The following is a 27,285-nucleotide window of genomic DNA, read 5'->3' on the forward strand; positions in this document are numbered from 1 at the left end:
TTGTTATTTATGCCTGAATTAACTTTCCCTTTACCATAAACTTACTTGACAAATCTGATCTACAAAAATCCCCTTTGTTCATATCCATACTTCTTCGAAATGTTCCCACACTAAATCCTACTACATAACTCGTTGAACAATTATCTTCATATTAATACTAGAACGGTTTATGAAAAACATTCTATTACTTTACTGCACTCTAGTGGGACCAATCGAAACTAAATCACTGTCCCCTATCCAATACTGCCCTCCATCGGCTGATACATAAACTACGTGCGCGTCCAGCCTCGCGCCACCATCTGTCACTGTCCAGCTCTGAGACACATCTCCCACTAAACCGCCTCCAAGGCAGGATCGTTATACGGCGCTACGTCTCATATCCTCAACAATCGATCTGTCTAGCGCGATTGTATAATACGTGTACGCTAATGTAGGGCTGGCGGTTGTTCCTCTAACAACCAGTTTCCAGTTACATCGGTTCTTTTACTCTCAAGTTTAACCACACTGCTAAAACTGAAATAACGGATTTTCGGTTTTCTACTCCCCTTTTTTCCTCTAATAATGGTAGAAATCGAATAAAGACTGAAAAATTTTGACATGCTCAGTTAAAAGACACACAGAATCAAAATATTAAATTAAATAAACAAGTAAAGGAAACCTTTTCTTTTCACAGATCGCTGCTTTCCTCGAAAAGTGATGAATACCTCAATACTACAAAAAACGACTAGTATTCTCCTACTGACGCTAATTTTTTGAAACCGTGCTGAAAAATCATGCTGCAATTGCGGATCGTACTACTATTTGGATATTACATATAGTCAGTGTTGAGGAGTGAACACTGAAGTTCAAGAACTGTTCCTCGTGTTTGTCCGCTTTCAAGGGCTGCATTTCTTGTTACTAATAATTTTCTTCCTCTTTTGCTATTTCACTGAAATAGCAGACGAATCTTTAATCTTTTACTTAATTGCTACATCACTTCGTACGAACATTTCCAGACTACGGTTGGTGCCTTTCCGCAATACAACGGATGTTCGGTGCCGACGATAAATATGCCCCCCCCCCCCCCCCGGTAACCAGTGAATGACGTCACACTACCTGCGATGTCGCGCACTGTGACGTGCGAGTCTCCGCCTGTCTTTCTCGCGGGCCTCGGTCTTGCACACCGCACGTTCCCGAGTGCCTTAAGCCACAGAACACGTCAACAGGGCCTTTACTGTCTCAGCAATATTGTATCAGTTCTTATTCCATGTCTTGTGTTGCCCGCTTCTGTCGTCATTATTATTGAGATAGCACTGATGGCTTTTCGCATTTTCTACACTCCTGGAAATTGAAATAAGAACACCGTGAATTCATTGTCCCAGGAAGCGGAAACTTTATTGACACATTCCTGGGGTCAGATACATCACATGATCACACTGACAGAACCACAGGCACATAGACACAGGCAACAGAGCATGCACAATGTCGGCACTAGTACAGTGTATATCCACCTTTCGCAGCAATGCAGGCTGCTATTCTCCCATGGAGACGATCGTAGAGATGCTGGATGTAATCCTGTGGAACGGCTTGCCATGCCATTTCCACCTGGCGCCTCAGTTGGACCGGCGTTCGTGCTGGACGTGCAGACCGCGTGAGACGACGCTTCATCCAGTCCCAAACATGCTCAATGGGGGCCAGATCCGGAGATCTTGCTGGCCAGGGTAGTTGACTTACACCTTCTACAGCACGTTGGGTGGCACGGGATACATGCGGACGTGCATTGTCCTGTTGGAACAGCAAGTTCCCTTGCCGGTCTAGGAATGGTAGAACGATGGGTTCGATGACAGTTTGGATGTACCGTGCACTATTCAGTGTCCCCTCGACGATCACCAGTGGTGTACGGCCAGTGTAGGAGATCGCTCCCCACACCATGATGCCGGGTGTTGGCCCTGTGTGCCTCGGTCGTATGCAGTCCTGATTGTGGCGCTCACCTGCACGGCGCCAAACACGCATACGACCATCATTGGCACCAAGGCAGAAGCGACTCTCATCGCTGAAGACGACACGTCTCCATTCGTCCCTCCATTCACGCCTGTCGCGACACCACTGGAGGCGGGCTGCACGATGTTGGGGCGTGAGCGGAAGACGGCCTAACGGTGTGCGGGACCGTAGCCCAGCTTCATGGAGACGGTTGCGAATGGTCCTCGCCGATACCCCAGGAGCAACAGTGTCCCTAATTTGCTGGGAAGTGGCGGTGCGGTCCCCTACGGCACTGCGTAGGATCCTACGGTCTTGGCGTGCATCCGTGCGTCGCTGCGGTCCGGTCCCAGGTCGACGGGCACGTGCACCTTCCGCCGACCACTGGCGACAACATCGATGTACTGTGGAGACCTCACGCCCCACGTGTTGAGCAATTCGGCGGTACGTCCACCCGGCCTCCCGCACGCCCACTATACGCCCTCGCTCAAAGTCCGTCAACTGCACATACGGTTCACGTCCACGCTGTCGCGGCATGCTACCAGTGTTAAAGACTGCGATGGAGCTCCGTATGCCACGGCAAACTGGCTGACACTGACGGCGGCGGTGCACAAATGCTGCGCAGCTAGCGCCATTCGACGGCCAACACCGCGGTTCCTGGTGCGTCCGCTGTGCCGTGCGTGTGATCATTGCTTGTACAGCCCTCTCGCAGTGTCAGGAGCAAGTATGGTGGGTCTGACACACCGGTGTCAATGTGTTCTTTTTTCCATTTCCAGGAGTGTATAATAACACAACATTTCAAACCAATGCAGATTTTACAAATAAAAATTATTCTTTTTTTAATAAAAAGGTTGATTTACAAACCAAAAAATTTACCATTAGTACTATTGCCAAATGATAGCTTTCTTACTCGGTGTAAGTAGGCTGTTTAGGTTTTTAAATTGGTATGTGAACAGCGCATAGCGTTGCGCAGTTGGAGGTGAGCCGCCAGCAGTGGTGGATGTGGGGAGAGAGATGGCGGAGTTTTGAGAGCGGATGATCTGGACGTGTGTCCATTAGAGAGAGTAAATTTGTAAGACTGGATGTCATAAACTGAGATTATATATAATGACTTTTGAATATTATTAAGGTAAATTCATTGTTTGTTCTTTATCAAAATCTTTCATTTGCTAACTATGCCTATCACGAGTAACTAAGATTTTTGTGAGTTAAGAGATTCGTGAAAGGTATAGGTTAATGTTAGTCAGGGCCATTCTTTTGTAGGGATTTTTCAAAGTCAGATTGCCTTGCGCTAAAGATATTGTGTGTCAGTTCAGTGTTGGTCAGAATGAGTAAACAGAGTAATGTCTGAGTATGTTCAGTTTTGCTCTAAGGGGACGTTTCATCGGTTACTAATAAAAACAAAAACTCACCTGTTACAATCGACACAAAACAACTACCGAAATATACGGTTTATTCAGAACTAAAATACCGTTATCGGTATCAAACGGTCGGTTTTTTCCGTCCCTACTTTAAGTGCTCAAAATTCTCCTGTTGCATAGCGCTTATGCTTGCAGACTCCTTAATTAACTATGCAGAAGCACTACTTGTGCAGGGTGAGTCACTAACTACTGCCACCAAGAATAACCCCTAAGTATGATACTAGCTGATAAGATTGTGAGAGAAATGTTGCATGGGACAAGATAATATGACGCTGGTTTTTTGTTGCTAGGTGGGGTCGCCTCAGGGATATGGAGGTCAAATTTGCTTTTTTAAGTGGGACGCTATAGTTTGGTACTTATTTCCTGATAGCGGCAGCCGTGAAATAATTGTCAAGTCCTGTAACAAGATCTAAGATTTCCAGAATGAGATTTTCACTCTGTAGCGGAGTGTGCGCTGATATGAAACTTCCTGGCAGATTAAAACTGTGTGCCGGACCGAGACTCGAACTCGGGACCTTTGCCTTTCGCGGGCAAGTGCTCTACCAACTGAGCTACCCAAGTACGACTCACGCCCCGTCCTCACAGCTTTACTTCTGCCAGTATCTCGTCTCCTACCTTCCAAACTTTACAGAAGCTCTCCTGCGAACCCTGCAGAACTAGCGCTCCTCAAAGAAAGGATATTGCGGAGACATGGCTTAGCCACAGCTTGGGGGATGTTTCCAGACCGAAGCTGTTTTAGCTTCCCTGCTGAAATAAAATCAAAAGAGATAGCAGCGCATTGTGAATGACTTCAAGACAAACTGTAAATATGCTATTAAGTGTTTCAGCGCGTCCCCGTGAAATATGACGATAAAAACTCGCGATAAGCCGACCGAGCCGCCCTCCCTCCCAGGTGCAGTGATACTGTGCTCGACTAGTAGTGTTGCCGCCGGTCTCTACTGGACCCCAGCGTGTGCCTGTGTGCCCGCGGCAGGTGCTGCTGCTGGAGGCCGGCATGGACGAGTCGGTGCTGACGGACATCCCCATCTTCGTGGGCTACTTCCAGCTGACCAACTACAACTGGGGCTACCGCGTCCAGCCGCAGCAGGGCGCCTGCCTGGCGATGCGCGACCGCCGCTGCGAGTGGCCGCGCGGCAAGGCGCTGGGGGGCAGCTCCGTCATCAACTACATGATCTACACCAGGGGCCACCCCGGGGACTACGACTCGTGGCGCGACATGGGCAACCCCGGCTGGGGCTACCGCGACGTGCTGCCCTACTTCAAGAAGTCCGAGAACGCGCGCCGGCTGCGCACCAAGGTGGGACCACCTACACTGCCCTTCCAAACAGTTCTCACACTTTTTACCTGAGGAAAAATGCTCCTAACGGAGCACCAAAACGTGCGACTGTGTTCGTGTTTGTTTAAAAGAGAAGTGCTGTACGAGCTGCCGAATTCTATCTCCCGCAGCAACTATAAAAATATCCCAAAAATTTTGGCTTACCAACATATCCGCGCTTTTTTTAACATGCAACTCACCTCAAACTCCCCCACGTTCGCGTAACTGTAACTAACTCACTCACACCCACTAGTCCATCGCTGTAAATCGCTCATACCCGTCCACCTAGCTGTCCTTTCTCACTCACTCACTCACTCAGCCCAACTCATTGCCATTATCCCCATGTGTGTCTTTGTCATAGTCCCGTGTGTAACACCCACGGTCCCCTCCCTTCCGTCCTACTACTACAGCCTCCTCTCGCTGCCACTGCCTGCCTCCTGTTTCCTCTTACTGCTACTGTCTCACACCTTCCTTCGTACTGCTGTTGTCTCTTCTCACTGTCACTATCTCTCTCTTCCTCGTTGTCACTGTCATCTATTCAATCTTTCATTATCACTGGCTCTCACCCACTTCCGCTTTCTCCTCCTCGTAATTTCTCTCCCACTGGCACTATTCCTCCTCTCTTTTCCTAGCACTGTTCTGTCACTGCCATCTGTGTTCCACTGCCACTCTGTCCCTCTTTTTCTGCCATACTGCCATTGTCTTCTTCACTCTTTCTGTAACACAGCTACTACCTAATATCTTCCAGTATTTATTACTTTTCCATCCATTTGCCAGTGCCTCTGTGTTCTCCCCTCTCAGCACAATAAGGAGCGAATACGTTTGCTGCCAAAATTTGTGGGAGAAATTTTAAAAAGAGCTGAGGAAGGTAGAATAAGATAGCCAGTGCCCCACTTTACAGTCAGAATGTTTTAAATAATCAGGAACATATCTGCCTTTTTTTTGTGGTCGAATAGGAGAATTTTTCCGCTCGTTCCCTTCTTTTCCCTGCTGCAGTTCGGCATGTAAGTTTATGAAAAGAAACGTATTTGTAGATAGTTTACTTGTGTGAAACTGAAACAACACAAAACTAATGTAGCACAACAGACCAGATTTTACGTGCAAAAAAATTTACATGAGGTTCAGCACCCCAACATGGGGTTCTCATATGATAACAGAAACAGTTAACTGCATGTTTCTCCGTGCTGTAAAGCTTTGTTAACTATGTTTAAGCTTCACACAGTATTTTACGTAGGTATTTTACGTTTACAAGTACCGTAAATTTAGACCTCTGCCTCTCGGAAACCGATTAAGTTATGAGGAAAATTTTCAAGGATGTTAGAGATGAGGATCGTAGGTATGTATCGGCAATAATTTCAGCCTCTTTCTGTGCATAGCCATCTCGGAATCGTGGGCTCCGTTTTGGTCCGCTGGTGACGGCGGAAAATGTAGTAGAAGAACCTTTTTGTGAGGTTTTCCCAGGAACGGCCCGTGAACTAATGGTGCCCCCTAAGACGCAGCAAGCCCACCGTATACCACATCAAATGTTAAAAAGAATCCAGCGATTTGCTCCATTTGCCTAAGCAAGACAAAGTGTACGATAACGACAGTAAGACGATCTTTCTGTTTTCGTACACAAATGGTCTCTAGTCCAAGGGCTATCCTGAACACTTGATCGTAGCTTTTCATCTCCAACAGAAGGCGAGGTATGAGCACCGGAAACTTTCTTTTATGCGCGGCGTTTCGGAACGTATGTCGCTTGCATACCGATTCCTGTCGTATAAGTGACGTCGTCACCGGAGTAATTACGTTAGAGCCTGAACTAATAACCGTAAACAAAAGATGCGCATTCGACCAGGCAAGCGTGAGCAGACAGTGTTAAGTAGGGGACGACGTCGCCGTGCCACGGACCGCGATGCGGCAGCGCAGTGAACACTTGTCGGTGCGCGCGCAGGACGCGGGCTTCCACGGCGAGGACGGCCCGCTGGACGTGGAGACGCCGACGTTCCGCACGCCGCTGGTGGAGGCCTTCCTGGACGCGGCTGCCGAGGCGGGCTACCCGTCGCGGCGCGACTACAACGGCGCGCGCCACGACGTCTTCGGCTACGTGCAGTCCAACACGCGGCGCGGCTCGCGCTGCTCCGCCAACAAGGCGTTCGTGCGGCCGGCCGCGCAGCGCCCCAACCTGCACGTCGCGCTGCACGCGCACGTCGCCGGCGTCGACGTGGAGGCCGGCCGCGCCGCCGCCGTGCGCTTCCTGCGCGGGGGCCGCATGCTGCGCGTGCGCGCCAGGAAGGAGGTAACGCGATCCTCTGCTGTGCAGCTCGGTCGCAGGTTCGAATCCTGCCTCGGGCATGGATCTGTGTGATGTCCTTACGTTAGTTAGGTCTAAGTAGTTCTAAGTTCTAGGGGTCTGATGACCTCAGCTGTTAAGTCCCATAGTGCTCAGCCATTTGAACCATTTGTCTATACCATCTACTGTGTGTGTCTGTAAATTTGTTGCTGATTAGTATAACTTCCATCCTACAGATTTCACAACCACGGACAGGTACAGTAAAACTCTGACAACGAGATTCGGACGAACTTACTATGATAAGAAGAAAAAACCAAGGTATATTCGCAGAGGCCGGCCGCTGTGGTCGAGCGGTTCTAGGCGCTTCAGTCCGGAACAGCGCGGCTGCTACGGTCGCAGGTTCGAATCCTGCCTCGGGCATTCATATGTGTGATGTCCTTAGGTTGTTCGGTTCAAGTAGTTCCAAGTGTAGCAAACTCATGAGCTCAGATGTTAACTCCCATAGTGCTTAGAGCCATTTGAACCACTTTTATATTCGCAGATATCGCAAAACAACTATAACCGAATGAAGACGTTTGCCTTTCGTGGGCAAGTGCTCTACCATCTGAGCTACCGAAGCACGACTCATGCCCGGTCCTCACAGCTTTACTTCTGCCAGTACCTCGTCTCCTACCTTCCAAACTTTACAGAAGCTCTCCTCATTCTGGAAACATCCCCCACGCTGTGGCTAAGCCGTGTCTCCGCAATATCCTTTCTTTCAGGAGTGCTAATTCTGCAAGGTTCGCAGGAGAGCTTCTGTAAAGTTTGGAAGGTAGGAGACGAGGTACTGGCAGAAGTAAAGCTGTGACGACCGGGCATGAGTCCTGCTTCGGTAGCTCAGATGGTAGAGCACTTGCCCACGAAAGGCAAAGGTCCCGAGTTCGAGTCTCGGTCGGGCACACAGTTTCAATCTGCCAGGAAGTTTCATATCAGCGCACACTCCGCTGCAGAGTGAAAATCTCGTTATACAACCGAATCAATTTAACAGAAGTTTAACTTATCAACGGTGATCTGTATGTCCATCTATGTATATGATGGTTCAGGGACTTTGGCTGTTCAGTATAAAATGTCAAATCAAAAACACCCTCAGCCGTCAATATTTCCAGTTTCGTTTTAATTATGTGACCAGTTTGGGCACTTCATTATGCTATCTCCGTGCCCCCTGACCGAGGTGCAGGAAGAATCCAACCTCATGTGCAATCGAAATAGGGCCAGCATTCAGTAACTGTTATACGGAGATTTCTTTCTTAACAAGGCGATCCCGTCGTTCGTCACTTGGAGAGTGCAGATTCCTTGATGAACAAAGGGGTTCCGTTGTTAAAGAAGAAGTCTACGGATACCAGTCTCTAAATGCTGGCCCCTATTCCGAATGCACACGAGGTTGCATTCTTCCTATACATCGGTCAGGGAGCCGGAAGACGGCGTAGCGAAACTCCGAAACTGGTCGTATAAATAAAACAAAATTAGAAATATATACGGCTGAAGGCGTTCCTGATTTGACATTTTATTGACGGTGATGGTCCCTTCCTGCACTATTTGTTTAAAATTGCGATACGGGGCCCTGAAATATCTGAATGTGCACAAGACCATTCCCGATCACATAGTTTTAGTTCTCGGAGTTACTGCAAAGCCATGCGAACACTACACTCGAAGCGCCAAAGAAACCAGTATAGGCATCCGTATTCAAATACAGATACATGCAGACTACGTCGCTGCGGTCGGCAACGCCTATACAGGGTGTTACAAAAAGGTACGGCCAAACTTTCAGGAAACATTCCTCACATACAAATGAAGAAAAGATGTTATGTGGACATGTGTCCGGAAACGCTTAATTTCCATGTTAGAGCTCATTTTAGTTTCGTCAGTATGTACTGTACTTCCTCGATTCACCGCCATGATTTCATACGGGATACTCTACCTGTGCTGCTAGAACATGTGCCTTTACAAGTACGACACAACATGTGGTTCATGCACGATGGAGCTACTGCACATTTCAGTCGAAGTGTTCGTACGCTTCTCAACAACAGATTCGGTGACCGATGGATTGGTAGAGGCGGACCAATTCCATGGCCTCCACGCTCTCCTGACCTCAACCCTCTCGACTTTCATTTATGGGGGCATTTGAAAGCTCTTGTCTACGCAACCCCGGTACCAAATGTAGAGACTCTCCGTGCTCGTATTGTGGACGGCTGTGATACAATACGCCATTCTCCAGGGCTGCATCAGCGCATCAGGGATTCCATGCGACGGAGGGTGGATCCATGTATCCTTGCTAACAAAAGACATTTTGAACATTTCCTGTAACGAAGTGTTTGAAGTCACGCTGGTACGTTCTGTTGCTGTGTGTTTCCATTCCATGATTAATGTGATTTGAAGAGAAGTAATAAAATTGATGATGATGATGATGATGATGATGATAATAAAATGAGCTCTAACATGGAAAGTAAGCGTTTCCGGACACATGTCCACATAACATATTTTCTTTCTTTGTGTGTGACGAATGTTTCCTGAAAGTTTGGCCGTACCTTTTTGTAACACCCTGTATAACTGCTGCTACAATGGCAGGTTATCAAGATTTGAGTGAGTTTGAACGTGGCGTTATAGTCGACGCACGAGTGATGGGACATAGCATCGCCGAGGTAGTGATGAAGTGGGGATTTTCCGTACGTCCATCTCACGGCTGTACCGTGTACAGTGCACCTGTAAAATATCACATCTCCGACATCGCTGCGGCCGGAAAAAGATTCTGCATGAACGGGACCAACGACGACTGAAGAGAATCATTCATTGTGGCAGAAGGGCAACCCTTCCACCTATTGCAGCAGATTTCAACGCTGGGTCATTAACAAGTGTCAGCGTGCGAACCATTCAACGAAACATCATCGATATGGGCTTTCGGAGCCGAAGGCCCACTCATGTACCCTTCATGACTGCACGACACGAAGGTTTACGCCTCGCCTGGGCCTGTGAACACCAACACTGGACTGTTGATGACTGGAAACATGTTGCCTGGTCGGACGAGTCTCATTTCAAATTGTGTCGAGGGGATGGACGTGTAAGGGTGGGAGACAACCTCATGAATCCATGGAGCCTGCTTGTCAGCAGGGGACCGTTCAAGCTGCTGAAGGCTCTGTTATGGTGTGTGGCGTCTCCAGTTGGAGTGATATGGGACCCCTGATACCTCTAGCTACGACTCTGACAGGTGACACGAACGTAAGCATACTGTGTGATGGCGTGCATCCATTCATGTCCACTGTGCATTCCGACGATTTTGCGTAGTTCCAGCAGGACAACGTAACACCCCGCACGTCCATAATTGCTACAGAGTGGCTCCAGGAACACTCTTCTCAGTTTAAACACTGCCACTTGAGCACGTCTGGGATGCCTTGCAACGTGCTGTTCAGAGGAGATCTCCACCCCCTCGTACTCTTACGGATTTATGGACAGCCCCGCACGATTTCTGGTGTCAGTTCCCTCCACCACTACTTCAGACATTAGCCGAGTGGATGCCACGTCGTGTTGCGGCACTTCTGCGTGCTCGCTGAGACCCTACACGATATTAGGCAGCTGCACAAGTTTCTTTGTCTCTTCGGTGCATAATAACAGAATACTTAAACGGCAAGGAGCTATTCTTTTGCATTATTTCTCTACACAACCAACGATCAGATTTTAGCGTTTATTATGCCGGAAAGGGTTGACTTATTTCCTCTGCTTCAAATTCTATCAGCTAACACTGCAGCCAATCTGTGAGAGCATCTTCAAGTTCTTTGTCAGCGTGAGGCTACGGGGCGTACCTGAACTACTTAGTCGACGAGTACGGTGCCTCAGAAAAGTGCGAGCACAGCAATGGCAACAACAAACAAAGCAAACATTGTATTGTATCTACAACAGCAGTTGCACAAGTTGACATTAGCATTTCTGCAAGATGAAGCAGTAGAATGTGCGGTGTCGTATACGATCGTTGTGCGGACAATGTTAATGAAGAGTACAATGATGGCACGTGCTCAACAAGTGAAAGTTATACTGAAACAGATGTCGAGCCATGTAGTTCATCACCCTTGTCGGAGAGCGAGCCACAAAGCCCGTCTCCAGTGAAACGTATTAAACGACAATCGTTGTGCAAGGATGGGCTACTAAATATAACATGGAACATCATCCGCAGCATAATAAAAAAAATATGAAGAGATTTCGAATAAGCACGCAGCGATATGACCGTAGTGCGTAAGAAAAACTACAGATATTGAAGTGAAGGCAAGGCGTTTGCGCGTTTCAAGGACGCTCGATACAATTTGCAGGATGTGCGTCATTGCGACCTACTACGTTATGCACATCAAATTGCCCGCGGCATAGATTACACTGATTTCAAGCGAAGCAGTGGATGGTTGCACAACTTCAAGCGGTGCTACAGAACTGGAAAATGGAAGGTAACGAAGTTCCAAACAAAGCTGAAACTAGAAGATGCACAGCGAACGGCAGACTCGGCCCGAAAATTTATAGATGAGATGAACTTATCCCATCGTTGAGTAAGGAATTTGTTTTCAACTCCGACCAATCGGTTTTTGAAGAGGAAGTGGATACGAAAGGAACCCCGGAATTTAGAGGTACCAATAGAGGTCTATTACGGTCAGCTAACATCAATCCCTTAACGCAGTCGTATACAATTATGCCGACTGTTAATCTGGATGGTAAATTGGCTGGAAGGTTATTTATTGTGCTGCGAGAAGTTAGAGGTGCTCTGCCCCCTTAGATTCTTTCTCGCGCACGAGATATTGCAAGGGCAATGGGGACTATTTACGTCACAGCAAGCAAGACTGGGAAAATGGGCGTAAGATAACTACAGCCATGGTATAAGCACCGCTTTTGACTAATAGCTGGCCGAAGTAACTTGCTTTTCCTTGATTTCTGGTCGTTGTATAAGAATCATACTCTTTTAGAGCAAACGATCCCTTCTGGAGAGTTTGTGACATTGCTGTTCATACTGCCTGGAACTACCGGACAAATTCAGCCTCTAGATGTTCGTTTCTTCCCGTGCCTATAAAACATGTTATCGGACTATCCGCAGCTACGACTTGGAAGACACCCACTTACACTGTTTGGCATTAGGTTGCACGCCATCACATTCCATCAGCTCTCCTCATTACGTTACACCGACAGGATTCTGTATGCGTTCTTTGACAGTGGACACATAGCTGAAAGCCCTGGCACGGTCTGTAACTCCCAAGGAGTTCGCTTTCGATTTTGGTGGTGCGAACCTTTGTGATCAGTTTGGCGCGCCATTTTTCATTTGTTGTTTATGGTGCAAGTTAATGGTTTGTTTGAACATTTCTTAAATGTCGACAATGTCCATTTTGTGAAGTGTAGTACATTCGTCCTATAGAAGGTTAATGTCTGCACCTCCCGGACACTCATTTTCTGTCGCCCTCCTGAGGCGCATGCTAAGTCATTAACAGCTGATGTTTTTCCTGTCATAGTCGTTAAGACAACACTTTCAAATGAGCCTTACTAAAGACTGAACTTGCGACCTCACACTCGAGAGCTCCCTTGTTAGTGTAAAAGTAGAGGGAGTTTCAAATGCGAGGCAGCTTGCTGCGACTCTAGGGGTCTCGGAGGGGGAGGAGCGGGGACGCATTACCTAATGCTGATTGGCGCTAAGCATCTCCAAACATACATCCGTCACTTTGTAAGAGGTCGGAAATATGTATTGTAATACACTGGACGCAAAATAAAAATGTATCAAGCAAATGTTATGTAGCTACAAGGGGGACATTTATCACGATTGCCATTCTTAAACACCATTATGTCTCTTTTAAATACCACCCTATATTCTTTATTCGGTAAGCCACTTCCTCTGCACAAGACCTGTTCAGTACCTGTCACTACGTATCATTCACGCAATCATGGCGTTATTAAACACGTGGAACAAAACTGATTATGGAATCTTCACGGGTTATCAGCCGAGTGGCATCGTCTTCTAGTCGCAAAGTTTCAATGGATTGCGTATACATGATCTTCAGGCCTTCCATCTGCATGTGCACTTTAGCGTACCTCAAAATATGCTAACATACACTCTTAACACTTCGTAAGACACAGCGCAATTTATTACAGAATCATCAAACGCGCCCTCTGCGTTTACGCACGTCACTGTGGTACAAAGAGCGCTCTCACGGTTGTTTATAAGTATTCGTTACGTACTCTTAATTCCTGTACTACATTTCAAGTAGAGGTCCTGCATTCAAATTAATCAATTAAAATTTTGACGATGCGTAATATACGGCTTTCGTTGTGAAACCCAAGCGAAATTAATTAAGCTTTTTTTTACCAAATAGTTCTAACCGTTGTCTTTCTAACGTCGGGGCGAAGGCATTCACTATCATTATTCCCCGAACGCTAGTTTAAGATGAAATTCATATTCTTTTACCACCTGACAAGCACAGGCCAGTATCTTGTTGAGCTGAAATGTTCTTTGCTAATTTGATTTGATGGGAGTGGGATTACTATTCAGATATTTCGTCTCGTTGGGTGCACGCCAGGACATCATGCACGTCCTAATTAACGTGATTTTCTCTGCAACGCACTGCTCACAATTCCTTAAGCGACAATGAGGTAGCTCACACAAGCAAAGTTTATATCGTAATAAAAAGCAACAACCAATGGAAAACCAAAGTTCGATCGAAATTGTAAAGCTCGGCACACGACCAAACATTAACGCCGAGCAAAAGAAAAGTAAATTTTTGCAAATAGATAATTTAGTCGTTAATGTTCCAGCCGAGAGATTTTTTTGCGCTACAGCTTGCCATTCTTTGTCACTCGCTGTCCAACGCACAACAAAGGTGAGCCCCCGTCTACCAGACAGAAAGAAATCCAGCGGCGCTGGGTCCAGATCGTGTGTGGTTGTGCCACCAGTCCACGACATTTGGCCACCTGACACGTTTTGTGTTTAGCATGCGGCCTTGTGTTGTCGTAATGCTTATTCACGTCTTCAGCCTGCACAAGTGTTGAAGGACAGACAATATCGTTCTTTGTCACCGGTCGCCCCACGTTCAAGAGATCATACGAAACAGAAAAAAAAACTCTTCAATTTCATAAGAATTCTGGGTAAAATGTAAATATTGCGGATTCTTTCGACATGGAAATCCTGTGTGGCTCCATTTTCATGGCTTCTCTTTTGTTCTAAGCATCTAAATTTGACAGTACCGTATCATCACACGTAACATTCCAGCAGAGCACACAGGACAATACCGTCAAACTTTGCATAAAGCAGCAAATGTGTTCTTTCAGATGTGCAAAGTCCGCCTGGTCGAAAGCCGTGAAACAAAGTCTTCTTTTCTCAGTAGTTCCACTAGCATTAACCAGGTCCCTTTACCTTCTTTTTTTGTTGCATTACCTCTCTCACGCGGAGATTCAACGTCGTTCCGAATTCACCAGCGATCGACGCGTTGCCATCGATTACGTCGGTTGGCACAGTACCTGCACGTGGCTAGTTTGAGGTAATCTGTTTCAGTGGATTCACAGACCGGCAACAGCTTACAGTCAGCCGCTGCAGCTGGATTACCCCCGCTTTGCCATCATTTGACAGTAGCTCAGTGTGTTGTACGGTGATCATCCAATGTGGCTTACCTGAAACCAAAGGAAACAATATCTTAGATACAGCTTCAGTGGTAAACGGTCAGTCTTACCTACAACATCTTCAACTTTTGTGGTCCTGTCATCCTCAGTTGCGCGTAATACTACGGTATATTGATAATTTTCACTTATGGACCGTCTGACAGCAACTGAATAAAACACAATTTTAGTGCCATACGCGTTTCGCCTTTATTTTCTGCAAGGCATCATCAGTGGCAGGTTGCGTAGACAGTTTCTTACATATTACGCTCCTGTTGCATTTTTGGTGTTGTTCTTCTTCCTATGAGCGCCAATTTGCTGTTTTTTCCGCATTCCACAGCACTATGCACTGGCGCTCGTAGGAAGAAGAACAACACCAAAAATGCAACAGGAGCGTAATATGTAAGAAACTGTCTACGCAACCTGCCACTGATGATGCCTTGCAGAAAATAAAGGCGAAACGCGTATGGCACTAAAATTGTGTTTTATTCAGTTGCTGTCAGACGGTCCACAAGTGAAAATTATCAATATACCGTAGTATTACCTACAACATGTAACGCACTAGTGCTTACTGCTAAGGAGCAACGGTGGACTGTTGATTACTTTGCAACGTACGGGGGTTTATTGTATAATTATCAATATGTTGAAAAAATATCTATTGGTAGTCTTAGTCGACCATGAGTTGCTATCTGACTTAAGTTGGCTCTGTTTAAACGTGCGGTTATGCCCCCAGAATCATTTGCATCGAAATTACCATTACACTCTAATTATTAAACAAAAATATGGTGATTGCTAGCTACGAAGTCAATAATGCGGTGATTAGCATATGATACCAAATTAGGATTTATTCAGAAAACAGGATGAGCAATATTTCTAGCCTAACATGACAATACAATACACTCGCTAACCTAACTAGCCCATCATTGGCACAATGCATTCTCTTTTCCTAACTACTTAAGGCAACACTGAACCAGCAAGTGACTATTGCAGTTCTGCCTGAACGGACACAGACTCAGAGAGCGCCAGTCAAAGAGCTAGCGGAATACGAACTCATTTAGAATTACAGTGCCCTACTTTGGCTGATTATTACTAATATCACCGTAATTCTCCGTAATGACGACGGTCGGCCCAGCCAACATCGTGATGCCGTCTTTCCCGTGAGCGAGCTTGGCTTTAATCTCCAACGTGGACGTGGTTTGCGCCCGTAAACTCCTGTACGTAAGTGTTCAATTGCGGAGTCCAGGACTAGTCAATACTCAAGCTACTTGCACATATGCCAAGAGTAGTTGGTCGACTCAAGTGCGCGGCAGCAAAGGTACACTTCAGATTGCATATGACCACCACAAGCTAGTACAAATCTGTTTCTCTCCTCAGAGGAACAGATAATGCTCTAAACTATTCAGACTTGGAGAGTAACCACTGGACTCAATGCCGGTAACTTGTCCAACCTACTTCTCTCCACGCTCTCCAGGCAGGGCAGCCAGACACCGCGACTGTTCTTCTCCACAACCGACCCCAGAGTCCTCCTTCAGAGTTTTTGCAAACCTGGCCGTTCTTCGCCGCACTGATCCGTCCGCGTTGGTAGCCAATCACGACACAGACTTCCACGTATCCGTGCGCGTTTGTACCCAACCACGACACACAATTCTCCCGCGGTTACTGTTGCCGCCAAACTTTTAACGCGTATCTCTACGCGCTCTGCGCCAATCCCGTCACAGTCTTCCGCAAATTTTCCACTGTGGCGCGAAATCGTCTTTCTCTCTTTCGCATATAGCTCCTTCTCGCTTCTTGTTGTGATGGCCCAGCCTCTCCGAGCGTCTTTGGTGGTCTGCAGTGCCAGCCGACAAAGGGGTCCGGCCGCGGCCATCCCGTTAGTTTGACACGACATAAACACCTTCCTCAGTGGTTCCGGCCGTGTTCCAGCCTCTGGGCCCGTCCCGTTAGTCTGACATGACACACACAACTTCCTTTTCTGTGTCCATTCTCTCCTACCGGTGGCCCTATTATCAATTATTATTTGGTGTATTAGTACTGATTTAGCATCATGTAAGGTGCAAAATCTGCTACCTTACAACTTTACGACCATTCTGTTTTATTTTCGCAAAACGCGTTATCTGTAGATTAAATCAAATAAAAAAAATTTTTGTCGACAACCGTAACTTGTTTGTTTTAGAGATGGGACTTTACGTCGTCATCGCTTACTGGTTTCTGGTCAGATGTTTGAGTGCAACGAAATTATGACTCCCTATGAGTTACACAATGGGTTTTTGACCGAATTTTCATAGCCAAAGGATGAGTGGAAAATGGACAAAATAGTATCAAATTGAGCAGCATCGTGTCTGCTTTACATGAATCAAGGTAATTAAGAAAAACTAGATTAGCGATTTCAGGAAAATTTGAAATACACTGACGGAAAAAAAACGCATAACCAAGAAGAACTTGTGCGTCGTAAACGGAAGTTGGTAAGCGTGTTTCTACATCTGAAAGACTGTGTCCACTCAACTTTGCGCCAGACGCTTAAGAGAGTGGCACTAGCAGTGCCACTGTGAGGATGAAAGTCAGGTTTGCTTTAAATATACCCTGGAACGGCCGCGAGCGTTGGTTACCTATGAGATTGGACATGCTGAGTTGATGTTAGTCAGGAATGCCTTTAAGGCTGCGAAGACGCCATTATCAACACCTCACTAGTTTGAACGAGTCGTGCAACAGGACTACGAGAAGCGGCTGTTCGTTCTCTGGTGTTGCACAAAGACTTGGCAAGAATGTAGCAGCTGTAGGCGAGTGCTGGCAGCGGTGGTCGCGAGAGTGTACAGTAGGGAGAATAGAAGACCGGGCTCCGGACGCCCATGTGGCACCACAGAGACGGAAGGCTGTCTGCTTCCGCCTATGGATCTGACGCGTCGTACTGCATCTGCAGCGACAGTTGACACCACAATGGCTCAAAGACTTGTTACAAATCAGTTATTTCAAGGACAGCTCAGTGCCAGACGCCCTCTAGTGTGGAGTCACGTACAGAGTTCATTGGAGCGCAGGGAGGAGATCTGTTGTGTTTTCTGATGAAAGCTGGTTCTGCCTCGGTGCCAGTGACGGCCGTGTGTTGGTCAGATGAAGGCCAGTTGAGGACCTGCAACCAACCTGTCTGGTGCCAGACACACTGGACTTACACCTGGAGCTATGGGCTGGTGAGCAGTTTCGTATGACAGCAGAACCACTCCCGAGACTACCCCACGCACCGTGACTGCTAATTTGTTCGTCAGTCTCATGGTTCGACCTGTTTGTGCTGCCATTCATTAACAAAATTTCAGGGTTTTTTTTTCCAACAGGATAACGGTCGTCCGCATATCGCTGTTGTAACCCAACATGCTCTTCAGAGTGTCGGCGTGTTGCCTTGGCCTGCTCGACCACCAGCTCTGCCTCGAATCGAGCACATACGGGACAACACCTGTCAACAACTCTAGCATCATCCACAAACAGCATTAACCGTCCCTGTATTGACCGACCAAGTGCAACAGGCGTGGAAGGCCAACCCACAAACTGACATCCGGCGGCCGTACAATACAATGCATGCATGCTTGCATTGAATATTCTAGCGGCTACACCAGTCATTAATATACCAGCATTTCACATCGGCAGTGACTTACCTCGCGCTTAAAAATGAGAAGAACTGCCTGTGAACTGCAATGTTAACCGCTTAAATATACTACCTGGACAAAAGTATTCCCGAAATTTCATTACTCTATATTAACTATTTTTTGGTGCTGCAATTTTTTTCTGTAGGTGTATTTCACGAACAACTGCTGCTACATATGCAAATGAAGTGTCGAGAAGTTCATCTGTTCAAGGCCTAGCTGCTTCCCGCGTAAAAAGAAGTTCCATTGGTGTAATATTTTATCTGTCGCAATGGCTTCCTTCGGACCACGTAATGAAGTCAGTATATTTCGAGGGAAGACGCTAGGAAGCAAATGACGTGGGAAGAAGTACATCTTTCAGGTGTAGGTGTTTTGCGTACAAAAAGGTGCATTGGTGCGACATTTCATTTTTAAAATCGCTTCCCTCCAATCAAGTACTAAATTTAGTGGATTTCAAAAACAGCTTTATGACCAAAACTTCAAACTAAATTAAAAATTGAAAAAAGTTGAATGTTTTGTGAAAATGTCAAATGTGTGTGAAATCTTATGGGACCTAACTGCTAAGGTCATGAGTCCCTACGCTTACACACTACTTATCCTAAATTATCCTAAGGACAAACACACACGTCCATGCCCGAGGGAGGACTCGAACCTCCACAGGGACAAGCCGCACAGTCAATGACTGCAGCGCCTTAGACCGATCGGCTAATCCCGCGCGGCAAATGTTTTGTGAAATGATTTGTCTACAAGTATGAAATGAAAGATATCAGAGAAACATTTGATGCGCCTTTGAAAGGTGCTCGAAACCATCTGCAGTAAGTGAGATGTCTACTGAGAATGCGCATTTTCTTTCCTGATACTTTAAGGATTTTGTACTGAAAAAATTTTTGAGACTTAAGATTTGCCGAAACTTCGGGGATAGATGATGAAAGTGTGTGTAGGGCACAGGTCAGCAATCTGTACAGTCTACGTACTGCACCAGAGAAATATCCTCTCGAACTCTTTAGAATTGTAAGGTAAGCACTGATATTTAAGTGATGAATCAACGCCTCGTTTGCTGTACATGATTTCGAATATCGTTTAAAGGGTCGTTGAATGTTGCTCTAGCATATTTCATTTCTCACTTTTCGGCAAATCATTTTGCAAAACTGCATTTTTTCAACTTTTCCTGTCTATTACGTTATGTCTTACGACACTGCACCAACTGCTGTCATTGGACTCGGTTATTAAGAAGAAAACTGAAGTGAAAACGTGAAGTATACATTGTTGTTGTTGTGGTCTTCAGTCCTCAGACTGGTTTGATGCAGCTCTCCATGCTACTCTATCCTGTGCAAGCTTCTTCATCTCCCAGTACCTACTGCAACCTACATCCTTCTGAATCTGCTAGTGTATTCATCTTTTGGTCTCCCTCTACGATTTTTACCCTCCACGCTGCCATCCAATGCTAAATTTGTGATCCCTTGATGCCTTAAAACATGTCCTACCAACCGATCCCTTCTTCTGGTCAAGTTGTGCAACGAACTTTTCTTCTCCCCAATCCTATTCAATACTTCCTGATTAGTTATGTGATCTACCCATCTAATCTTCAGCATTCTTCTGTAGCACCACATTTCGAAAGCTTCTATTCTCTTCTTGTCCAAACTGGTTTTCGTCCATGTTTCACTTCCATACGTGGCTACACTCCATACAAATACTTTCAGAAACGACTTCCTGACACTTAAATCTATACTCGATGTTAACAAATTTCTCTTCTTGAGAAACGCTTTCCTTGCCATTGCCACTCTACATTTTATATTCTCTCTACTTCGACCATCATCAGTTATTTTGCTCCCCAAATAGCAAAACTCCTTTACTACTTTAAGTGTCTCATTTCCTAATATAATTCCCTCAGCATCACCCGACTTAATTCGACTACATTCCATTATCCTCGTTTTGCTTTTGTTGATGTTCATCTTATATCCTCCTTTCAAGACGCTATCCATTCCATTCAACTGCTCTTCCAAGTCCTTTGCTGTCTGACAGAATTACAATGTCATCGGCGAACCTCGAAGTATACATTATCAGTCCAGAATCATCCATCAAACTCAGAACTTGCGAAATGAAGTTCGGTGTGAATATACAGGAAATGCTGCAACTAAGCACAGTGTCAGCCGCCAGGTTGGCTTCATTCTTTGTACAGTTAGAAGTGACAGCCGAAAGTCGGTGCTAGAGAGAAAAACATATCTTTCCGTTTTTCTGGTCATGCACATATAAATATGACTTGGCGTCCGTTTTAAAGTGTAAACAATGTACATACCATATTCGCGTGGCACTTTTAACCGTCTAGGATTTCACACTCTCCCCTTCCATTCATCCGCAACAGCATACGTTCAACACAATACGGTACACTCTCCCACGACAGTTCGAGGCGAATTGGATTCGGCATGGTATTTCATGTGTACTGACGAGGAAATTCATTTTCAGAATTTTAAGTCTGGCAGTTCACGTTTTAATTTTGTTGTTTGGTTATGTTTACTTAGTAAAAAACATCATATATAGCAAAGCCATTATTTGTGAAAGTTCATAATGAGCACTGTCTACTACCAGGAATTTATTTCCTTTATTAATAAGAGACTAAGAACAAATTGTTTTCCTTTTTCGGACATTTTCGGTCTGCTGAAGCACTTTAGCTCCAAGTCTTTGAAGACAGCGAGTTAATATACGCACTCTGATGCTGACAGCGGATCAAAGCCTGAGATTACCCCGTGAGGTCATTGATTTTCTTGTTGTGTCAACGAGGCGAAGTGGACGCCGGAAATTACAGCGCACTGCGCCATTCGGGAGCGTGACGGAAGTTCATTTAAATTCGCAGAGGAGGTAAAAAGTGAATGGAGTAAATAGGAGGAGGGAGGTAACTGTTAAGCGTTCTATCTCAAAGTTCCACCGTTATAGGTACTGTCTGAAAGGAACACTGATATACACTGTTGAAACAATGATACAGCCGCGACAGTCTGGCAAGGAAGTCTTCTATACGGGAGGAATCATAGTTATGACTTACGCTCTCCTGTATGAATGAGTAGCTATTTTCAGTGAAGGAAACAGGCCATTCTGAACACAGTGCTACTATTAACAATAATGCATTTCTAGTACAGAATCGCACCCTCTTTTCTGCTGAATTATTACTGATGTTCGCCATGTGCTGGAGTGTTCGGAGGTGCGCATCACATCTGAATTTTTCAAGTGCGGTTTCCGTAAGTTGGCAGTACTTTTTTATCGCTGTTCGACCGTTCGTCCGTCCGTCCTTGTCTCCTTGGCGGGGTGTGGTGGTATGCAAAGGTCATCAAATACATACTACACTCGCAAGAATATTGGAGCATCAAACCGATCTCAAACCAGGGAATATATCTCCAAGTACTGTCTCGATCTAGTAAACATGCAGTCCATATCCCCTACCATACCATACCAAATCATCCCCTTTACACCAGCGAACCGAAGTCACTCTCTCAGAACTGATGTGCAAGAGAGGCTCGTTTACCCCTGCACAAACGCGTTACTCTTTCCGCTTTCTTGCTCGCATTTCTACAGACATCTCCAGACTCGTCTATTATAAGAACAACCATATCTGCTCCATAATATTATACAATTTTCGCCGTACTTCTCGATCTGAAGCACACAGCAGTAGCCTCCAGACCGCTAACACGACACAATGCACAAGATGTAGACTGGAAATTATTTCTCCACAAACCCCAAACTTTAGCGAGGTGCAACGTGCTGTAAACCATTGAATAACTAGAAATAAATACAGTAAAATGATATTTGCACTTTCGAATACCGAAGTCAGTGACGTAACAGATTCAAAATGATCAATATTGTTTACAAACCAACTAGGGTCTTTCCCACGTCTAGACAACAGGCAAACGTTTGTCCAGCACACCACAATCGATGTCCCCTCAACTAAATAAAGGCACCAAATGTGCAGAAGCAATCGACCGAACAATTTACATTGGAGGGAATAACGCCCCACCACAAGCGCACCATCTTCTCAAAGTTACACTGTCACGAAAGCCGCCCAGCACATACTAAATTCGCCATTCGGTCGTCTAGAAGATGGTAAAGTTAACTATCATACATTCCTACACTCCAAGAGGCCTCTGCTTTAGGAAGACTGCTACCATTAACACGGGAACGTGAATCAATACCACCACGGACTTTTCATACCCGGATTCATTTCGGAAAACCAGTCGCATATATCTTTATCATTATACTTAAAATTAAATCTCACGATAGACGTTTCAACTGAACGGTATTGCCGCCCACGGTGGCCGAGCGGTTCTAGGCGCCTCAGTCCGGAACCGCGCGACTGCTACGGTCGCAGGTTCGAATCTTGCCTCGGGCATGGATGTGTGTGATGTCCTTAGGTTAGTTAGGTTTAAGTAGTTCTAAGTTCTATGGGACTGATGACTTCAGTTGTTAAGTCCCATAGTGCTCAGAGCCATTTGAACCATTTTTGAACGGTATTCGAGAATGAGCGAAGTATCGGAAATGCACCCTCTTGTTGGCAGTGGCTCTGGAAATAGCTGTACCCTCCTTACAACTAGACATACTCTTCCCTTCGCTATTACAGTACGCCAAGTCAAATCCATACCCTCCCTACAACAGCACATAGACATTTCCTTTACACAAACACCTGATGCTCAAATGCCAACATATCACACACCCAGCACTAATACTAAGTATGACATTACCTCGTCAATAACTGTATGCATACCATACCAAATAATACTGATCGAGAGCAACCATCTGTGTGCATGTCTCTTAAGTTCTTCTTTCGAGTCTACCATTTTGTCCTAGACGTAATCTAGCAGATGATAAAGAAAAAATCCCCATCCCAACAACTACTCTATGTTACTCTCACAATCAGTCATGGTTCTACAGGTGCATCCAAGTATCCATGTTAAAACCTATAAGCGCTTTACGAATCGAGGTACGACATTACCTCTGAGTTAGTTGGTGTTTTCTGGAAAAACAGTCACAGTGATTGTAGAAATGTCTGTATTAAGAGCCTACGATGCAACCTCGCGATAAACTCGATGAACTTTGAAAGTCATTGAGCTAAGGAACGTGGTATGCAATCGCTATTTGCAACTCCATCACACCGCACGCAACTACATATTTTATTAGTTATTGCAACGCATTCTGTCTCGAGACCATATCAGGTGTTCCGCGATATATACGCTGAGTTATAGGCGATGACAGACAGTAGTAGTGGATGATGTGCTGATTGAGGTCCTAAGAAGAAAAATATACACTAACTTCTGAGATCTCTAGCCTTACGCTAGATGTTAGAAATTACATCCATTCAAACACATACTTGCATATGCTCACACCCACAAGTCAATCATATTTCACGCACTCTCGTGTCTCTAAACGAGTCACCTTCCTCGAATCAATCTGCTACAGTAAAATTACAACCTCCTTTTAATCAAGCCCTACACACCCTCCAGTCGCACCCATTTCTACAGCTTTCCACAAGTCCACAAGTGCTAGTTCCAATTTAAGTCGGAGAAACACATATCCTATACCTTCTGCAACCCCTCTAGAAATAGATGGAGCCCAGTTACTGCAACAGGGCCATGTTTTGAGCATTCAGTGGAAATGCACGCAATGTGGTGCACACCTAAACTAGATACAAGTACTACAGATCCCCAACGTGCTATCTTCGTTATTCTATACCCACCCCAACTATGAAAGCTCATCCTATTTACAAGTCACCTAGGCGTCGACGTGGGCGCAATGACGTACAGCTACGGTGGGCCTCCAGCACGAAGAAAGACATTTCACAATACTTCCCCAGAATAGCGTAGGGCGCAGCCACCCCGGCATTCCTAACGGTTCACCAAGTCCGACACATCAAACCACAGCTGCCTATGTGAAGACGATCATATTAAATATACGAACATGGCAAAGACTACTTTAAACTTTCATCACCTATACTCTAAGCGAATTATCGTATGAGACGCTCCCTTTGCTCCTGTTTCGAGCACTGTTTTCCAACACTCTTTTGTACATTGCCAAATGTTCCGTTTTCCGCCACGACGTCGAGGTCTGTGTCATATTCCAAACTGACATTAAGACGCTCTGGTCCACGACCTCTCACAGAAAGCTAGACATCACATGATGTATATCACATTCTTACGACGGATAACATAACACTGAATGATTTTTAAATAAAACACACTTACAACATAAGGAAACTAGAAGAGTTTGGTCGCGTTGTGGAAGGTTTCCAAATTACCGTCCGAAAGTGATTCATGACCTCTATATTTAAATTCATGTCACCCTGAGGGAGTAGATTTCGAGTTATTCATAATTTTGTACTCATGTACGCTATCGCTGTTTAGCTGCTAGCAACCCTCAGAAGTTGTCACCCATCCACAAAACTTCTTCCCCAACTCAAACAACCAAACAAGCTATGTCACTCAATCATTATGTCATAACCAATGCGCGGATGTGGTGGAAAAGACACCGTCGATGTACTGTAGTATTAAGCAACAGACAAGATAGTGCGAAGAATTTTACACCAAGTTCAGCACCGGCCAATGCTGTGACAGCATGTTTCCGCTATTTCAGTATCATAGCTCAGCCATGCCCTCTCCACGGTGCGAGTATCATTGCGAACATCGATAGATGAGTGAGCAGTACGTCTATTAACTCTTAATTCTCGAACACACAAATGATCAAACTACACGAGACAGCTCTCTACATATTTAGATCACCTCGAGCATAGTGTATAATTTATGATCTACCTCTCAGAGTATGGGAGTCACAGAGTATTCCGCCCATCTTAGGGTAAAAGACCAACCTCACGCAGTCATTGACCAACCCACCCTGCAGCACCGTTAGAGAATTAATCTCCAAGCAATCAGAAGAAGAGCGCTACACTCAATATCTCGTGAATGAATATAGCTGTCTAAGTCCCAACCCATCCAAGTGCACGAGATTTCTCGAGATGTGACCATGCCGAGGAGCTTAGCACTCCTTATTGATGTATAGTAACAGATCTCAAAGTGGCATAATGTAATACCGTACAGTTAAGAAGAACAAGAAAAGACTTATTCTTATACGCGACGGAGTTCGTGACAAATTCAGTTGGACACATTTTTACCTAAAGCAACGAAGCTATCAACTGTAAATTCTTGTTCTAGAGTCTAGGATCTGTAACTGGAAGGTATTCCTAAGAGAGAGAACATAAACACACACACTTAAAAACGGGCTATAATGTTACAACGAATACCTTTCCGGCCAATCAGACATACATCCTTCTTCACAGTTTCTCTACGCTGAACCATCTTATGGAATCGTCAGACATTTTCTTTGCATGATAGGAGCGCAAGATAGCTTTGCGGAAACGTATAGTGTCCACTGTTCACATCCGCCCACGGTTCAGAAACTATACGATGCCTGCGTAAGGCCTACATAAAATGATAGTAGCGGGGGATACATTCTACAAGGAAACACACAAATGCATAGCAGCAGCGTCCGACATGTGAAAATTACAAGTCATTCCGTCAATAAGTCTTTAAACAGCGCATCAGTCGGGCAAATGTGTACACAGGGATTGCAGCGCATCACAAGCTCTTACCGCTAAGTTAGTTATGACCCCGAAGTCTCTATTTTACACCCAAGTTGCGACAGGGGCGATCGCATAAATCAAAGCTCCTTTAGAGGAGTGTGTCAAGTTTCTTCACACATGAGATGGAAGTCCTCTGATGACCGACAGGTTTACCGTTAACGATCGCAAGTAGACACTGCCTTAAAAATGGTTGAAATGGCTCTGAGCACTATAGGAGTTAACTTCTAAGGCCATCAGTCCCCTAGAACTTAGAACTACTTATACCTAACTAACCTAAGGACCTCACACACATCCATGCCCGAGGCAGGATTCGAACCTTCGGCCGTAGCGGTCGCGCGGTTCCAGACTGTAGCGCCCAGAACCTCTCGGTCAGTCCGGGCGGCAGACAGTGCCTTAAAACACATACGGAACACTTAGCTGTATATGAGTAGAACGCAGGCTATGTCACGTGACTGATGCATCCAGAATGACTAGTGCTTCAATAGACATACAGTATAATCCAGCCTCAATAGGAAGAAATTGACTGCCCCCTTATTCGCTTCGTTTAAATGTCTACGTTTTCCCGGACTCCCCCTGTTACAGCATACCTGGTCCCATATACAAATTGTTTGGCGCGAACCAAAAGATAAAGTCTTTGACGAAATTCGGCTCTATATTCGGTCAATATACAGGGTGTAACAGAAAGGTACGGCCAAATTTCAGGGAACATTCCTCACACACAAATAAAGAAAAGATGTTATGTGGACGTGTCCGGAAATGCTTAATTTCCATGTTAGAGCTCATTTTAGTTTCGTCAGTATGTACAGTACTTCCTCGATTCACCGCCATGATTTCATACGGGATAGTCTACCCGTGCTGCTACAACATGTGCCTTTACAAGTACGACACAACATGTGGTTCATGCACGATGGAGCTCCTGCACATTTCAGTCGAAGTGTTCGTACGCTTCTCAACGACAGATTCGGTGAGCGATGGATTCGTAGAGGCGGACCAATTCCATGGCCTCCACGCTCTCCTGACCTCAACCCTCTTGACTTTTATTTATGGGGGCATTTGAAAGCTCTTGTCTGCGCAACCCCGGTACCAAATGTAGATACTCTTTGTGCTCGTATTGTGGACGGCTGTGATACAATACGCCATTCTCCAGGGCTGCATCAGCGCATCAGGGATTCCATGCGACGGAGGGTGGATGCATGTATCCTCGCTAACGGAGGACATTTTGAACATTTCCTGTAACAAAGTGTTTGAAGTCACGCTGGTACGTTCTGTTGCTGTGTGTTTCCATTCCATGATTAATGTGATTTGAAGAGAAGTAATAAAATTAGCTCTAACATGGAAAGTAAGCGTTTCCGGACACATGTCCACGTAACGTATTTTCTTTCTTTGTGTGTGAGGAACGTTTCCTGAAAGTTTGGCCGTACCTTTTTGCAACACCCTGT

At 45.6% G+C, this 27,285-nt stretch overlaps 1 protein-coding gene across 1 annotated transcript in view; it reads left to right on the forward strand.

The window, feature by feature from the left end:
- LOC126203463 (glucose dehydrogenase [FAD, quinone]-like) overlaps positions 1-27,285 on the forward strand; it is an 83,531-nt gene that overhangs the window by 35,211 nt on the left and 21,035 nt on the right. The window contains exons 4-5 of the mRNA XM_049937780.1: positions 4,351-4,674; positions 6,626-6,970. Coding sequence (XP_049793737.1) covers positions 4,351-4,674; positions 6,626-6,970 — 669 coding nt within the window. The remainder of the gene's footprint in view (positions 1-4,350; positions 4,675-6,625; positions 6,971-27,285) is intronic.

Source organism: Schistocerca nitens, chromosome 9 (genome assembly GCF_023898315.1).
Source record: "Schistocerca nitens isolate TAMUIC-IGC-003100 chromosome 9, iqSchNite1.1, whole genome shotgun sequence".
Taxonomy (NCBI): domain Eukaryota; kingdom Metazoa; phylum Arthropoda; class Insecta; order Orthoptera; family Acrididae; genus Schistocerca; species Schistocerca nitens.